The sequence below is a fragment of the Typopeltis vanoorti genome, chromosome 21 (assembly GCF_054136105.1).
Source record: "Typopeltis vanoorti isolate ZY-2024b chromosome 21, IOZ_Tvanoo_1.0, whole genome shotgun sequence".
NCBI classification, from domain to species: Eukaryota; Metazoa; Arthropoda; class Arachnida; order Uropygi; family Thelyphonidae; genus Typopeltis; species Typopeltis vanoorti.
The window spans coordinates 37060338-37078880 of record NC_143569.1 but is presented as its reverse complement, the minus strand read 5'-3'; the positions used below and the strand labels follow the sequence as shown (position 1 = coordinate 37078880).

General features: G+C 35.9%; 1 protein-coding gene across 1 annotated transcript; it reads left to right on the top strand.

The window, feature by feature from the left end:
• The first annotated feature begins 569 nt into the window (after positions 1-569).
• LOC150094745 (uncharacterized) lies at positions 570-14761 on the top strand. The gene is made up of 3 exons (XM_090411497.1): positions 570-907; positions 13959-14319; positions 14565-14761. Exons 1-3 carry the CDS (start codon positions 811-813, stop codon positions 14686-14688), a joined length of 582 nt encoding a protein of 193 aa, XP_090267623.1. The 5' UTR covers positions 570-810; the 3' UTR covers positions 14689-14761.
• The last annotated feature ends 3782 nt before the right edge of the window (positions 14762-18543 follow it).

Below are 18543 nucleotides of genomic sequence, written 5' to 3'. Positions count from 1 at the left end.
GAATTTTTCATATTATAAGTACAACTTAACACATTTTAAAGGTCGTAAAAAGCAAGAAAAATATTCTAAATAAATACTGAATTAAAATAATCTAGTTAGTGATTCATGTTACGATTTCAAAATATGATAGTTTGGTATCATCATATACAGTATATATATATATATGGAGAGAGAGAGATAGAGAATTATTGATGTTACAGAAATAAGTACATCCGGGAAATCTCAAAACTATGCTCTTCAAATATCAAAATAAATCCTGGTCCAAGTGCGATATAATTAAATGATAATCCTTTTTATCTGTAATGGTTGATTAATAAATATATGCCTTGTAAATATGCGAAGAAACTATGCCAGTCACGTACCTGTCATAGAAGATTGAAAGAGGCCAAACACTACGAGAACACTACAACATCAGCAAAGCGGAAGTTAATATTTGCAGTCGAAGGGTTATTCAAAACGCGAAATTGCTATTTTCATGTAGCGTGTCTAAGATAAAGGAAATGCTACCTCTGTAATCAAGAGTGCACTACGAGCAATGGTTATCACGCGATCTTTCAATCGCTGTAAGTGAACAGAACCGTAACGATCCATCAGTAATACGGTTCAAGCACAAAAGAAGTTTGCATTAATTGTCCCATGACGTTCGAGTATCTACAACCGTCCTAATAGGCATTCTCTACGAATGGAAGGGAACTAACCGGCTACGCATGGATGGATACATTGGTGTTTTGTTGTAGTTGTTTTAAAATGAGGGGTCAGCCATGTAGAAGGTGGTTGCAAACCGGGTGAACTTCGGTATACCTTTTTGATATGATAAGGTATATGGTAGTAGTGTGGTTGGTGGCTGGTCCGAAGACATGGTGTTTAGAAAAGAAGCACCTTGATGTCCCATCCACTCTAACCAAGGGTAAGTACCTTTTGACTTATTTGTAAACTAGATAAATCTGATTGCATGTTTATCTCATATAGAAGGTAACTGGTTTCATATAGGCTTAAGAGCTTTCATAAAGGCCTCAATGAAGCTGCTTCATATATATATATATATATATATATATATATACACACACACACACAAGAATACTGTGTGTGTGTATAATATATATACACACACACACACAAAGTAGCGCGCTCAGGATTTGATCTTGGGGGAGGGGGACGATTTGGGAATAAACACTACGCATCGCATACGACCTATGCCCGAACATCTGCAATGATCGCTTATTCATAAGCAGTATAGAAATAGAAGACACGACAAAACATAAATTTAAAAAAAAATAATTTTAATTAGGAAAAGATTTATGGAAAATTTTCTAGTGTTTTTCCTTTTTCTTTGGGGGGGGGGGGACTGACCCCCTGGGCGCGCCACTACGTATGTGTGTGTATATATATATATATATATATATATATATATATATATATATATATATATATATATATATATATATATATGTGTGTGTGTTTCCCGATTATGTAATAAAATAAATAAAAATACAAACATATATATATAGAAAAAATCCACGGTGCTAATGTAAAGATTTACAACCTTTCGTGGGCGAGAATCTCATATATATTTAGATACGTAGAAAGGATGATTCCCACTTACAAAGAATTTTAATTCGAATGTTTGATTCTGTGAGAAGGACTGCATAGTGAAATTTCTGTGATTTTAAATAACATTTCTGTAAATGAGCATCCATTTTTAAAGCCTACCCAAAATTCTCCACTCCCACTCTTAGGAGAACATATTTTCAGTTGCAATTGTAAACAACGCTGTAGTTGGGTGTGGGGGGCGAATAACGATCAAATAACAACTTCGGTTGTATTGTGTATGTGTACATTTACAGCTGTTTGTGTAAACTTAAGAAAACCATACATTCTACTGAATATTCGCATAGTTTTTTTAAATGATAATCAAGACTGAACACGCACTACCAACGCGAAAACATTGTACAAAAAATGCAGAAATAAGTTTTGGTAATTGTATAGAATTCCCCTTCATTCGTGTGGCTGAACAATAAAACCTCTGAAGAGCAGTACACGTTAAAGACAACAAAATATAACGATACACTTACCTACGTATCTTCTGACATCCTTTTTAATTTCCTTGAAGTAACTCCAAAAAATAAATATAGGAGACGCTCAAGGACTATGAGTTTCAAAAGTAATTAAAAAAGTTATATGTAGATGTATCATTTTGAAGAAACGATCTCTAAATCACGATTAAAAACGAAAGTGTTAAATTAATGGGGACACATAATTACAATTTTCCCTCTTTGAACGGGTATAGGAGAGATGCAAAATTACAACGTTGCATATTAAATACAATTTTTATTATTTATAATTATTTTTGTAGAATTTTTTGTCTTCTACTTCCATCTCGATTTTCAAATAGGCCGAATTTACCTTACAGCATTACATTATTCCAAACATATGTATTAATTTTTGTGCTTTAATCTCACACATGGTTAGGCATGCGAATTCGAAAATTCGCATGCCTAACCATGCGTATCCATAATTTTAACACAAATGTTCCTTGTTCGAATTTCGCCTGACTCGTTATTCCTGCGGAAAATGCGATTATAATTGAACGCATCGTGGCAAGAAAAGTCGTTATCACAAAATATTAGCCCCAGATAATATCACATTAATTCATAGTAGATTGGCTACAGAGTACTTTCTTGGTATGCAGGTGGTTGTGGTTTGGCCTCCCATGAACCTGATGGTTCTCGTCTGTATTTTTTATTTTATTTTACTGCTTTTATTTATTTTGTCATTTATTTCTGTCTTTGGATCATCGAATTTTTATTAAGATGACACTTTATTGAGCAATTGCAATACTGCCTACAATGATAACACTCAATATAAGTACCAATTCTCCAGATTGGACGCAAATGATTTTCCACCTAATGTTTGCGAAAATGGCTAACTGACTAGTTCAAACAGTCATCCCTTTGGAAAACTCAAATTTCGCATTCATTGTACTGGAATCGCTGTCCAAAATATGTTCGTCAATAATTATTATCGTAGTATAATACGAAACGACAGGCTATAAGCTTTGAACTTTGTCGACTGGAATTTACAACCAAAGCAACTAAGGCTGTAAGCCCAGGGCATTATGACTTAATTCTGTGCGTTTTGGCTAGTTTGTTAGTTGTACGGAATGAAAATCTCAAGTATCCAGTGATGAAAAGACCACTGGATACTTGGGAAGTTTGAATCTCGTTTAGGTAGCAAAGAGCTTTTTAACTGAAGGTGAAGTTGCCAGTCTCATACGAAGATGACTGGAAACTTCGCAGTCAGTTAAAAAAAAAAAAAAAAAAACTTTTAGAAAGGTTCTTTGCTGCAAACAAGATTCGAACTTGCGTCTTTTAATCGAAAAGGCATCATCAATGCCAACTGAAGTAGTCATGCTCCTCGTCTGCTATCTGCAGAGCTGTTGTCTTATAGATCTGGTATTTGCAAGTTGTTTCTTTGTAATCAGGAAATAGTTCATTGCAAAACTTATTATTATTACATTGTCCTCATACCTTTGGAATCGAATTTCATCCTACATTATCCTCATCAACCTGTGCACTTTAAATTTATTTACAATTTCCATACTTAAATACATTCCCCTTTCCGAACGAAAGACACACTCCTCACGCCCTTATATATTACCTTATACAACTTCCAGAAATGCCTCTTGTTCAGCCCCTGAACAAGAGCAATACGTCTCATTTACCCCCCGCCCTCCTTTTGTCCACCGCGGGTGGGACAGAATAAGGATGGCATTTCCTTATTCTGTTTTCACGCCTCATTCTGTCAACATTTCAAAAACTAGATGACAGTCTGTGCATAATACCCCAAATGCAGCTTGCCTAAAGCCTAGTATAATGGAGTATTACGAATTTGTTTCCACATTTCACTGCTCTGATCATTTCTATAATTCATTCTGTTGCCCCTACCTTTTCAAATCCTACGCCTAGCAACTTGAACTCGTATCACTAATCATAAGCCGTTACCGATAGATTATTGAAATCCTCCTGGAGAGCCTCAAGATTAGTTGCTTAAGTCCTCTTCTTTAGGTCTCTCTTTTTCTCCAATTTTGTATCATCTGCAAACAAATAATTGGATATATCCGTTTAAGCATGTCTCATTATCATCAAACAAAAGTTAATCAAACACATTTTTTGTGAAACATCACTAATTACTTCACTCTTCTGAGGTACTGCTCTCCAATTTCCAATACACAACTGAATACATTCATACCTATGTAATCAATTGTCTATCCAATTATTTCAGTTCGGTTACTTTTTTTTTTGTCATGTGGCAATCTATTCAAAACCCTATCCAAAATTTAAATATCACTGTATATGCATTCCCTTGTCCAGTGCATTTGTTAACTTATTGATTTTATTCAGTTCTGGATCCTTGTCACTAACTTAACCATGATTCTAGATACAGACCACCTTATAATTCTAAACCTCCATCTTAGCATTCCCTTTGTGAAGTGGAGCAACTTTGCTCTGCTTCTACTGTTTTGAGGCACTTCCTAATGCAGAGCTCTTGACTAAAAGAAAAAAAGTGCGTTTACTTCTTGGAACACTGTCTTCAAGTCTATTGCCTTATTAACATCAAGTTTACTTACCTCTTCATATACCTCTTACTCACTTGTTTTTGGTCTCTCCTCTGCTAGTCCATTTGAATTACTCATATGGCGGTAGCAGCATTTTATTTCTTTCCGGAATTCATATTTTCATCCAGCAAAGCAAGTACGACGGCCAAATGAACGTCGGCCTTATAAATTTATATGCTTCGGTCGAAATTTCAGCCAACTTGCCCATTCTCGTATCAAACTTGGTATGATGTCAAGAATAAAATTCAGATTTCAGATTCAAAATGTTCAGATATTAACACAGAATATCAGGATAAGAGTACAATAATCGCCAAGTGAAATCCTCCTGGAGAGCCTCAACATCAGTTTGCTTTAAGCCCCTCTTCTTTAGCTCTCTCTCTTTCTCCAATTTTCGTTGAGATTCAACTTCTTCAGGTATCACAGGCAAAGAATTATATAAAAAAATAACAAAAATAATCTCAACGAAACCAGTCGTATCTTAACATTAAACTTTTCTTTCTCGGTATAGAGTCAATTAAATCCTTTTTTATATACATTTTCTACGGAATAAATTATGATCAGTAAGATATATATATATATATATATATATATGTTAAAGATGCCAAGCTATTTTAAACCTGGTTTTACTCCATTTCCCAAGTAAGCAAACAGACAAACAAGTTAAGTTTGCGCCTGCACGTAGTGCAAGTCTAGGTGACCGCAAAGTAGTGCAAGTCTAGGCAACTCGTAGTAAAGGTGGAATAAGCTCTGATCACTATTCTTAATATTTACCCTTAATGCAAAGCCCATATCCTTGAGGAGATGTATGATGGTATGCATTAAAGGCAAGGGGCCACTACCCAGACTGGTTTCGACCTTTATTGAGGTCTCATCAGTGGGAGCCAGGCTTAGAAATACCAAGGTTAAGTAATACAGAGCTAATAAGTATTTTATGTTTTATTCAGGCGCAAACTTAACTTATTTGTCTGTTTGCTTACTTGGGAAATGGAGTAAAACCAGGTTTAAAATGGCTTGGCAATATTATACCCAAGGTAAAAAACTTTCTGCATATATATATACAGGGACGGCTTGTCTATAGGGGCCGGGTCCCACCTATATTTGTATAACTAGCCCAATAATTGTAGTTTTAAAAAAATATGTTTCTTGTAATTATTATTTTTGATCTATTTCCAACACGTTTTATTGTTTAATAAAAAAATTACCGTAGTATTTTGTGGCAATACTGTATAATGCGACTTAGTACGGTCTCTGGGGCCAGCCACGGCTGGCCCTATTTTATATGTGTAGAACACGGCATGTATGAGGCAAGTGCACTAGCGATCGTGTTTGTTTACCGGGCGCAAAGCTTATCCTGGGGATAGTTTAGCCTGGCCCAGCCGCTGCGTTTGTACGTAAATAGCGGGCGATTCTTTCATTGTCTTATTATTTATTCTCGTTGTTGATCTGTTTTATTGCGTTTAATTATTGTTGTCGTTTTTTGTTATAATTTATTTTAAAGTTTAAATTTTTAATACGTCCACAAACAATACATTTTAACTATGAACAAAATCGATAGTTTATCGGAAAAACGTTTCTCGTTATTTCTCGGAAGTTTCGACATTGATTTATAAAATAAATAATAGAAATAATAACTTTTTGTGTTAACACTTGAAAAATGAAAACATTTTGCAGGGCGGCCAGTTGGAGTCGAACCAACATCTTTGGATTTTCGGTTTATTGCTCTAGTCCGTTGAGCTATGCCTGCGACTGCAAATCTTTCGAGTTTTCATGTTATTAAGGAGAATGGATGTCAATTTAATGTGACAAAATGTAAGGTTATGCATTTCGGAGTGAAAAGATTAGCAGCAGTATACCACATTGGTGGAACTGTACTCCAAGAGATTGATGAGGCCAGGGACTTGGGAGTGTTGGTGGATAGGGAGATGAAGTTTAGGGGGCACATTGCGAAAGTAGCTAAATCAGCTCATCAACTCACTTGGTTGTTGAAAAATACCTTGACGAGCAGAGAAAAACAAGTTATTGTACCTCTGTACCGAGCCCTGATAAGACCTCATCTCGACTACTGTGCCCAGATTTGGTCACCTCGGTTCCTTCTTGATGGGGAGGAGGTTGAGAGGATCCAGAGGCGAGTGACTAAGATGATAGCAGGTCTATGGAATGAACCATATGAGAACAGGTTGAAGATTTGTGGGTTGCAGAAACTAGTTGATAGGCGAAAAAGGGGAGATATGATTGAGACATTCAAATTGCTAAAAGGATTCTATAGGATTAATTCAGATGATATTTTTGAGATCAGGACTGGTGGTGGGAGAACTAGGGGACACCCATGGAAGTTGGGCAAGAGCGTGGTTAGCAGGGGTGTTAGAGCTGGGTTCTTTACTTTTAGAGTGGTAAATGAGTGGAATAAGCTGCCAGAGTCTGTTGTGGGTGCTATGACAGTGAGCGAGTTCAAGGCAAGGTATGATAGATACTGTGAGAATGTTGAACAGCTGTGTGAACATGATGTTTAGGGCCTCCCTCGATGAGTCTAAGGACTCCTGGAGTAGCCCGTGGTAATAATAATAATAATAATTAATACGTTGAGCCCGTATATATTACGTCCTAACAATTTTAAAAAATTAATAGCTCAATGCATCAGTAGATTCTGACTAAACATTATTGTAATAGAAATAATAACTATAAATCAATAATAGAACCCACTGTATAAATATAAATATAAAAAAATTAAGTTGTTTTTGGCCCCTGGCCCCACCTGTTTCTATTGTCACCGCAGGACGCAGGACATATATGGTGCAGAGGGTGAAGCTTGACGCTTTTCATATTCCTTGTTTGTTTCGGGAGCAGTGATGGGAGAGATTTGTGAGCTATTTTAGCTCGCCCTGAGTGGGCAGAAGTGGTTACACGTCGTTGAGTGTTAGGATGGCTTTTGGTCTTTTATGTTTCCAGTGGTCATTACCATCATAGTTTCCGGCTTGTTGTATTAGTTGATTTGGATGCGCCATAAAGAATTTTTCTACTAGGGAGCGTAGTAGTGGAGAGATGTAGGGGATATTTATGTCCCGGTGGATCTGGAAGTTCCTGATGAACCACGGGGCGTCCAGTATCATTCGCAGGCACTTGTTATGAAGTCTTTGTAGCTTGAGGATGTTTGTCTTGGAGGTATGGCTCCAGGCTGGGGAGGCGTATATAACTGTGGGACGGATCACTGTCTTGTACAGTAGAATTTTGTTTCTTGAGCTTAGTTTGCTGTGTCTGTTGATCAAGGGGTATAGCGAAAACCTTTGAAGCTTTGGTGCATGTGCTCTTGATGTGGCTGTTGAAGCATAATCGCTAATCGAGAATTATTCCGAGGTATTTTGCTTCCGTTTACCAGGGAATTTTGGAGTTGAATAGGGTGATGTCTCCTTTAGGGATGCTCGTCTTCTTGTGAAGAGTATCGTTTTGCTTTTCTGGGGATTTAATTGTAGTCGCCAGTCTTTAAACCATTTTTCTAGATTCAGGATGGTGTCTTGTAGTTTTCTGGTAACGAGATATGGTTGGCGAGATCTAGCTAGAATAGCCGTGTCATCAGCATAAAGGGCGATGCTGGATGTGAGAGGATTTTGAGTGATGTCTGCCATATAGATGTTGACCAGGATCAGGGCTAGCAGTGATCCTTGAGGAACTCCAGCGAGGATTTTCCGTTGGGTTGAGACTGTTTCATTGATTTTGACTTGCATCCTCCTGTTGGAGAGGTATGATTCTATTGTCACCAGCCGCCACTATATATATATATATACACACACATATATATATATATAATGTGTGTGTGTGTGTGAGTCTGTTAGCTGTATTAATTTTAAATATGTAGTTAATTTTTTCTACGTAATTTTCGATTGAACTTTAATCTTGTAGTGGCAATCTGAACATGTTATTGATTGAAATTTTGCAATGTTTATGGTTTCACTATGTCAGCACTAGAGGCGCTTGTATCGATGGAAGCATAATACGTTTGTAACTGTACTATTATTTATGCGTGGCATAAATAATTATTTGGTTTTTAACAAATCATATTCGGTAGTTTAGTGAAGCATTTCTGTGACACGATTTGGGTCGTATTTTGTTTTATTCCGTAAAAATTAAGCGTATTACTATGTCAAAAAATTTGAGAACCACATCTGTACCTTTTTTCGACACAAATAAATATTGCATACATGTTATTATTATTATTATTATTATTATTACGGGCGACTCCAGGGAGTCTTTAGACTCATCGAGGGAGGCCGTAAATATCATGTCCACACAACTATAACATTCTCACAGTATCTATCATACCTTGCCTTGAACTCGCTCACCGTCCTAGCACCCACAACAGACTCTGGCAGCTTATTCCACTCGTTTACCACTCTAAAATTAAAGAACCCAGCTCTAACACCCTTGCTAACCACACTCTTGCCCAGCTTCCGTAGGTGTCCCCTAATTCTCCCACCACCAGTCCTGATCTCAAAAATATCCTCTGAGTTAATCCTATAAAAACCCTTTAGCAATTTGAATGTCTTAATCATATCTCCCATTTTCCGCCTATCAACTAATTTCTGCAACTCACAAATCTTCAACCTGTTCTCATATGGTTCATTCCATAGACCTGCTATCATCTTAGTCACTCGCCTCTGGATCCTCTCCACCTCTCCATCAAGAAGGAACCAAAGTGACCAAATCTGGACACAAAGTATTTTTCACAACCAAGTGAGTTGATGAGCTGATTTAGCTACTTTTGCAATGTGCCCCCTAAACTTCCTCTCCATATCCACCAACACTCCCAAGTCCCTGGCCTCATCAATCTCCTGGAGTACAGTTCCACCAATGTGATATACTGCTGCTAATCTTTTCACCCCAAAATGCATAACCTTAATTTTGTCACATTAAATTGACTTCCATTCTCCTTAGCCCAGATCTCCAATCTATCCAAGTCGTCCTGCAAGATTTTGACATCTTCTGCATTCACTATTGCCCTACCCAGCTTTGCGTCATCAGCAAACAAATGAACTGTTCCTCTTAGATCCTTCCCTATATCGTTAATAAAACAAATTAAAACAGCAGTGGTCCAAGAACAGAACCCTGCGGCACACCACTAGTCACCGGCCGTCTTTTGGACTCTACTCCTGAATAAACTACTCTTTGATATCTCTCCATCAACCACCCACCTATCCATCTTACCAACTCTATATCCATTCCCATATGTTGTATTTTTCGGATTAGAATTCGATGTGGTATCCTGTCAAATGCCTTTGCCAGGTCCAGCAGTATCACTGTAAACCCATTACCCTTATCTAGTTCAGCCGTCACCGTGTTATAAAACTTGAGCAAGCTACTGAGGCATGATCTACCCTTCACAAAGCCATGCTGTTCTCCGTACAGTATCTCATTTTCATCAATCCATTCCTGTATTTTTCCCCTTGACTATTTTCTCCAAGATCTTGGCAACGACTCCTGATATGCTGATCGGTCGGTAATTTGCAACCGTAGTCTTGGATCCTCCTTTATGCAGTGGAACTATTTTCCCCTCTTTCCACACCTTCGGGACTAAACCAGTCCCAAGACTCAGATTAATTAAACAGCATGGTCAAGGGCACTGATAATTCTTTAGCCGGTATACCATCCAATCCCACAGATGTATTTACATTAAGGTTCTGTAATAGACTATTCACCTCCACTTCATTCATCACAATTCCCATATAAACTAATGGTTCCTTCATTTTTTCAATGTCACCACCTGGCTGATATACTTTTGCAAAGTGCTCGCTAAGTAACTCCACTATATCGACTGATTCAGTGACCTCCTTACCATCGTCATTCCTTAAAATCATTTTGCCGTGTACAGTTTTTTTCTTGCTTGCAGCATACATAACAAGCGGATACGCAATATCCCTGATATTACAGTAGTAGTAGTAGTATAAAAACACTGAGAAAGTCTGACTTAATAGTTTACTTGATATTTATTTAGGATTACTCTGCTAATTCCATAATCTATTCACAGACCGAAATTATCAGTCTCATAATGCACTATTTACTGCTAGCAAAGCGATATGGAATTCCTCATGGCATGACGATGTTGTGAAGAGAGAGAGGAATCCTTATATTCGGTTTTTAATTGAAAGTGAGTTAGTCGATCACATACGGTTTTTTCCGCCTCGGGGAAATTCGGGTTCTTCATCCTGCATGCCGGCAAATTGGCCATGAGAACGCACGCAATCTACAGACAAAAAAAAAAAAAAAAAAAAAAAAAAAAAAAAAAAAAAAAAAAAAACTTATTAGCTGTTGATGGTAGTAGTAGTAATAATAGTAGTGTAGTTGGAGAATTGAGTAGTAGGAAAGACGGTAAGAAGTGTGTGTGTGTGTGGCGGAGAAGAGTAGAATGCCCTCTGGCGATGGTTCCTTGATGTTGTCATGTAATAATATAATTAACTCCTGACAAGAATGGTAATACATTTTCAGATGACAGACGACAATTCGCGGAACATTATGCGACAGTAGAAGAGTATTCTCAAAGAGAAACGCTTTGCAAATAGGATTACATGGGAATTCCAAACTACCAATGATCATTGTGAACACCCGACCTTCCTTAATATAAATCTTTGCAAACGAAAGTCGAGAGTCGTAAACCTATAGTGCATATCAGAAACGTGGGTGCGCTTCAGATAATCTTAAAATTCGTTCTAAAGCCCAATCATTGGACTTTTCAATTCACTTCAGACCTCCAGTAAGTGGGATGACCGTTCCATACTAGATGATAAAATTCATTTACTACCCTAAAGACATTCCATACGGCACTGGATGCTTTTGAGATTCGAATCCACAGCCATTTCTAGAAAATATAACTCCTTGTGAAAATGTTTTTATCATTTGAAAGTGACTGTTTGTGGTAATTTAGCTATTTCAAAAAACTTTTCTACAGAATAACTTTTAATATATGTTTATCTGATTCTGTAATAAAGTTTTTCAGGATCTATATTACAATAGTCTATATAAAGAACATGCATGAACTTGAAAGCACATAGATATCCATATTTTATACAAAAACATTGATTAACGATTTAATAAATCGTTAATGAAATGCTTTTTTTATTAACGGTTTATTAAATGAGATATATGTTTATATCTCAGATATAAACATATATCTGAGAAAAATAAAATAAAATTTAAGTGTTCATTCCACATGTGTCACTTTAATTTTGATATACCCTGTATATATATATTGATGGATGAAGAACCAGGGGGATCAGTTCGACATAGATAAAATGAGTTCCCCAAGATAGTGCGACCTTTTTGACTCACGAGTCTCTTGTGTTGTTTTTGAGGACTGAATTCTTGATAATTGGGATTAGGATCGTAGCAACAGGACTGAGATCACTACCTTATGTTTATAATTTACCTTTTTTCTTACCAATTTTTCGGGATGAAAATCTCGAGTTTCTGGGGAAAACCTTGCCATCTCCGTGTGAGACCAGCTAATTTATCTTCAGTTGACAAGCCTTCATGAAGGATCTTTGCGTCTTATCCGGGATTCAAACCCTTTCCAAAAATCTTTCCAATCCAAGGGCATCATCGTTGTGGGGGTACTTCCGAGGACTAAAAAATCGTTAATTGTTCCTTATATATATATATAATGGCATTCGAGGGTAATACCTATAACATTAAATTATGACTATACGTAGTACATGCAGTTGTAAATTAGATTCTGTTCAAGTTGTTCATAGGTCAGAGAAACTAGTTGCTATATTAAACGTTATCTAGGAAAATACTCTGAAATCATTAATTCACCGTCGCTATCTTTTAAAGGATTGTACATATGTGTAGAATGAACCTTTTCTAGTTATATCTTTTATACTTTTTTCATTTATATGTATATTTATAAGCTAATTTTCGTAAACATTATTTGTTCAGCGTTTAAAACATCTGCAGCATTACTGGATTTTGAACATTTTTTTCCTTTTTTGTGGTTGTCATGTCAGTTTATTATAGTAAAGTTTCTCACAGAACAGTGTGTATTCCTTTATTATAATCCCTCAAGAAAGGTTGGTAAGTAATAGCACCTCTGAACCTTTCTGTACAGATCAAAAAGGTGATTCTTTTTCGTTCAGCTTTATTCCTTTAATAAGCAAGGTGGAATCTCAGAACGGGCAATCTGACATTTACCACTGTCAGGTTTGGAACCTACAGGTCCCAAAGCTGCAGTTGTGTTTTATGTATTAAAAATACTTTAAATATATTATCTATTAATACGTTAAGCATGTTTAATTAATTAAAACAATTTTATAGGAGCCTGTGTAGCTCAGTGGGTGTTGCGTTTGCCAACCACGGCGCTTGGCCGCACGAAGGAAGACTTGGTTTCGAGTCTAGTCAGCGACTAGAGGAAATTTTTCTAAGCCTTTTTTCGACCGGTTCCCGAGTTAGTCGATCTCTGGCACGGGCAAGAAGGTTTTCCCTCCCGGAAACTCGGGTTTTTCGTCCTGTAAACTCAAGAAAATCGACCGTAGAACCCACATTATTTCAGACATTAAATATATTGTGTTAGGGTTAGGGACCACGAGATGGCGGCACATTTGAGCCGTCTCTCTTCACTCAGTACTGCTTAATTAGTGATAGCCTTGGGCCATCTATCTCTGATTGGTACCAGTGGAGATTGAACTGCCCACTCAGTCTCCAAAAGTTAGATAGGGCTAAATGGCCTCGCCTACTCCCTGTATACGGGAATAAAAAAAAAAAGGCGTTAGCTGATTTTTTTATTTTTTTTATTTTTTTAGAACAATTTTATATAATATAGTTAGCATTAGAGTTCTGTGCAGCTCAATGGATTTGCGTCCACAGCACTGGCCATTATGAAGAAATACCTAAGTTCCATTCTAGTCGCCAACTACAGGAACGTTTTCTAAACCTTTCTTCGTCCCGTTATTAGTTAGTCAATCTCTGCCAAGCGGGTTTTTTCCCTCCCGGAAACTAGGGTTTTTCGTCCCATAAACTCAAGAAAATCGACCGTAGAATCCACACTATTTCAGACAATAACACGTTATGGTTAGGAATCACGAGATGGCGGCACTTATTTGCCGTCTCTTCACTGAACACCATTTAAAATTAGTGATAATCTTGGGCCAATTGTATCATTTGGATATCGGTGGAGATTGAACTGCCCACTCACTCTCCAAAAGTTAGATAGGGCTAAAAAGGCCTCGCTTACTCCCTATAAGAGAATAAAAGGTGTTAACGGATTTATTTATTCTTTTTATTTCAATTAAGACTAGTACGATTTTGTGGTACCTGTCATATATTATGTATGCTAACATTTGAAATTATTCAACATTTCTAGGTGGTGTTGCAACTCAGGGAACAAATGTCTTCTCTCTCTGTACTTCTACCTTTAAGTACTTGATCTCTTTGCTGGCAGGAACCCTAGTAACGCGTTTCATCCTGGATTCACCATTGTCACCACTTCCAATGCCGCCTTTACCTTATCCTCCAAAGAAATCAATGAAACCCATCTACGCACCATCAATATTTGAACAATACCATTTTGTTCCTTACTATCCACAAAGCAATTTACACCGAAAAAATAAGCGATCCGATGATCATATAAGAGAAGAAGCCATTGATGGGAGAATATTTGCTTCCGTGTATACTGGAAAGTTTAATGTAGCAAGAATAGCTTTCAAGTGGCTCAAGGTGTTAAGGTAAGCATCCATTTTCATCTTTCGTTCCACGCGTTTACTTTGGGGCCAAGAGTTTAAACTTTTTGGGTTCCAGATAATGAAATGTATACCAATAAAATATTAATGAGAATAAATAAATCGTTAATCTTCCCGAAATAAGAAAATACATTACTAAATCGAATTAAAGAACAATAACTTATATTTTATTTCTTTTCCTGAAATTTTATTACACGCTAATTAAGACACTGATCTTTTTCTTGTTTCAGAAATTCTAAGAAACAGAAGAAAACCGAGTCTGTAGAGGCCGGCACTGATGATCAGGCATTTAGAAGGCGCATTGATTTTTCAAGATCCATATTGTATTGTGCTACAGCACTAGTGAGATCCTGAAGAAATGTTCTGTAATTGAATTTTCGCCTTTGCGAAATTTTATTAAAATATATTTATCTATTTCTATATAAAAGTTTGTCAAGTTTGTGCCGAAGTTCATTCGAGTTCAGCAAATTTAATTGTAAGTTGGAATTATTACGATAAGAAAGCCGACATGCAATGCGAATCCTGCACGCAGAAACAGTTTAAAAGAACAGAATGTGTAAAATTTTTTAGGAGCATTTCGAGCTCCTCACCAGTTTCGAGACAAAAATAGAATCTATCCGAGAGGATAAAAGATAACGCTCATGACCCTTCGCTACATTCTTCTAATCAAAAACAGATGTTATGATATGTACGTGGATTCAAGGTCAATCCTATAATTTATCTGGGTGATTTCTCTGAAGGGAGTTCCATTACCCGATTTTGGTGTTGGTGTCATAACCACACACACACACACACACACACAAAAAAAAAAAAAAAAACGGCATTATTTCTTTATTTTTAAGAATCATGATATGCCAATAATTAAAATAAAAGCTAAAGGTTTAGGGGATATTAACGATCCATTCTTTTTTTTTTTTTTTTTTTTTTAGCTCTCAGATCAGTTTTAGAAACTATGTTTCCATTTTTTCGGCTATGAAATAAAGAGGGATGTTTAATATCTCCTATTTCTATCTATTGAAATTATAGTTTTCATAGGCTTATGTAACTCGGTCCCTGGCTTCGCGATGTCAGTGGATCCGAACAGAGAACTATTCGTAACAATTATTTTAATTAATTGGAATTATGTAGGAGCCTCATAAAACCTAACCATTAAATAAATAAAGAACCACGAAAATTGCAATGACCTAAACACTATTGTTCGCTGAGTTTACAAACCATGTCTGTAGTTCAGGTGGTTGAACCTGAGGAGTGTGCTCCATTTAAAGTGATATTTAAACTAACTCAAATCATGTCATGCAAAATACACCTTAGGAAAGACAACCAGAATCGTTTATTTTTCTCAGTTATATGTACAACGAATGCGTTTTACTTCAGAACAAACGATGAATGCTAAATAGACACCAACTTCTTGGCTATTATACTCTAAGATGATATGAAATTTGAGTAGGGTTAATATAATAAGATTTTAAAATCCGACATGACCCATCTTTAGTGATATTACATTCACTAAATGCTGCAGTTACATTGATTGAAATACGTTTATTTTTAAATATTATATCTCATATATTTAATTTTAAAGTAATCAAAATAACTAAATATTTTAATCTAGATTGACATACGTTATATATTTAGTTTTATAATCGGAGATTATAAAATTGAATTTGATTTATATTAAAACTGATTATATTTATAATAGGCTAAATAGCCATAAAATTAATATTCAGTTTTATTTTTTATTTAAAAAACTTCAACTAATATTAAACAGCCATTCTTTTCTTATATTTCTGAGTATTAATTGTAGGTTTGATCTTTAAAAAATATTTAAAAATAATATTGCGAATTATAAACTGAAGTTTGTATTTGTATGCTAGAGTAGATCCTTGGATTTTCTGGTTGATAGCTGGCTGTGTTGCACTGCTGTTTTTCTTATGCAAATTGATTTTTCAGTATTATTCTTTGATATTTTTATACGTTATGAAAGATTATAAAGCAGTGGTTGAACCTATTTTGCATTTAATGGGCCAGCAAAAAACGAAAGATGTAACAGCATCGTATGATCTTATGTGCACTGTATCCGCGAAAGGGTTGTAACTTTATTTTTTTATCCGCTGTACAATTACATCGGGGAACTCCGCCCCCCCCCCCCTTTTTTTTTTTTTTTCTTGAGCGATGAAATCAGACTTCATATATGTCTAGGCCTAAAAGGAAAATTTTCAAGAAGGAGAATTTATCAGAAATAATTCTGTACTTGATCATAATATCCGAATGCTGTGGTATACAATGCAGTTATAGAAATTATCAGATATTTAAATGGTTCTTATACGGCACCGATATGAAAACAGCTCTATGGAAATCACTGCTTCAGACTATAATACTTTATGTAAAAATTGCTTATTTCCTTCACGCTAGAGAGCGCTGTTAAGAAGAAGCTTACGAAACATCAACATTCTTTCTGTGTAATCTACATTTAATGAAGAAAGAAATTATAGTTGAGATGATGCCGTTACTGTTTAAAAACAGTCATCGTTCACTTCTAAATATGAGATAAATATCTATTTATGCATTGAACATAAAATCACCATTCTTATTTGCTAACACTACGTATACTCCTTTTGATACTCCTTTTGATTTCTTGGCTGTTTTAGGTCTCTTTGCATAATTAATTTCTGTGAAGAAGGAGTTTTTCACCTTTACAATATTTTCCGTTCTGCTAACATACTACAAAAATCCGATAAACTCTCCTAAACGATCTCTGATATAAAATGTTTGCTTGTTGCCTTAACAGAAATTCTTACTTAGCCTTTAAAGCTTGTTCCCACTTTTAGCCTTCGTGTGAAAATTATTTCATTACTACATTCGACATACACTATGTTATCACGATACCAGTGATGATAGTAGCTTATCCATAGCGTTAGAGCAAGAAGGAAAGGTTATTTCACATCTTTCTTTTCGGAGTCCGTGCAGAAGAGCATGCAGAGATTCAATGCTTTGCAGAGGTTCTCTGAAAGAGTAAAATATGCTTATTAGTAAAAATTTTCAGTTAACTAGATAACGATGAACATAAATATAAATTCTCATTTATTTATCCATGTTTCTGGAACAATTTACAAACATGGACAACTCAATTAAAATTGTAATGCATATTGGTTAGATACACGCACACAGTTAACTGTATCAGGTTTCCCTATATTGGAGAAAAATACTAGTATCGGTGGTATTGGTTTTTGAATTCTAAATCCAAAAACATAATGTTGAGTAAGGTGACATACTGTAAACTTTTTTCAGAGAGAGAGAGAGAGAGAGCATAAAATAACCTCGTTATCACTACGAAATGCATCCATTTCTAAAAAAAAAAAAAAATCTTTAAAATTAAGACTTCTTTATTTATCTAACGTAATGTCTGGTAAAAATAAAGTAATCTCGGAACGTTCAAGATTACTCCACTATGCCGATAAATGGGGGGGGGGGGAGGTCAGTAGCGCACTCAGGATTTAATCTTGGAGTGGGCCCGAGTTGAGTAGACGATTTGAGAATACACACTACGCACCGCATACGACCTATGACTGGGCGTCTGCAATGATCGCTAATTATAAGTAGTATAGAAATAGAAGACACGACACAACATAAATAAAAAAAAATGAATTTTAGTCAGGGACAGATTTTCGGAAAATTTTCTAGTGTTTTCTTTTTCTTTGGAGGGGGCCAGGGCCCTCTGTCCCCCCCCCCTCTGAGGGGGATAATTCTATAATACTATCGCAACACTCACGCGCGTATCACGTAATGTATCGTTCCGTTATTTTATGTCGTGTGGCAAAAGCTTGTAGCAGTAAAACTAAGCTAGCCTTTATCATAAATATAGGTTGAGTTACAATTAAATAAAACTTTACAGAATAGTGAAACAAAGAAATATTACATTTGTTAACTGTACACATACAACCAACTGGAAAAAAAAGAAAGAAAAAAAAGAGGTTTATCTAAATATATATTAAATGGCAGATTGAGAATTCCAAACAGCAAGCATCTCATAGAGATGCTTGCTGTTTGACAATTGGTGAAGGACGTTAGACTAAATTAGTTATTTTTACCGTATTCAAGGCTTTTGTCACAGTATTAAATATTGTTCTATTGTCTGTTAAGATATATTTTGACCTGCACTAAGACTTTTTGTATTCAAGAAAGTAGGCAGGCATTCCTAACTTTTCTGCTATA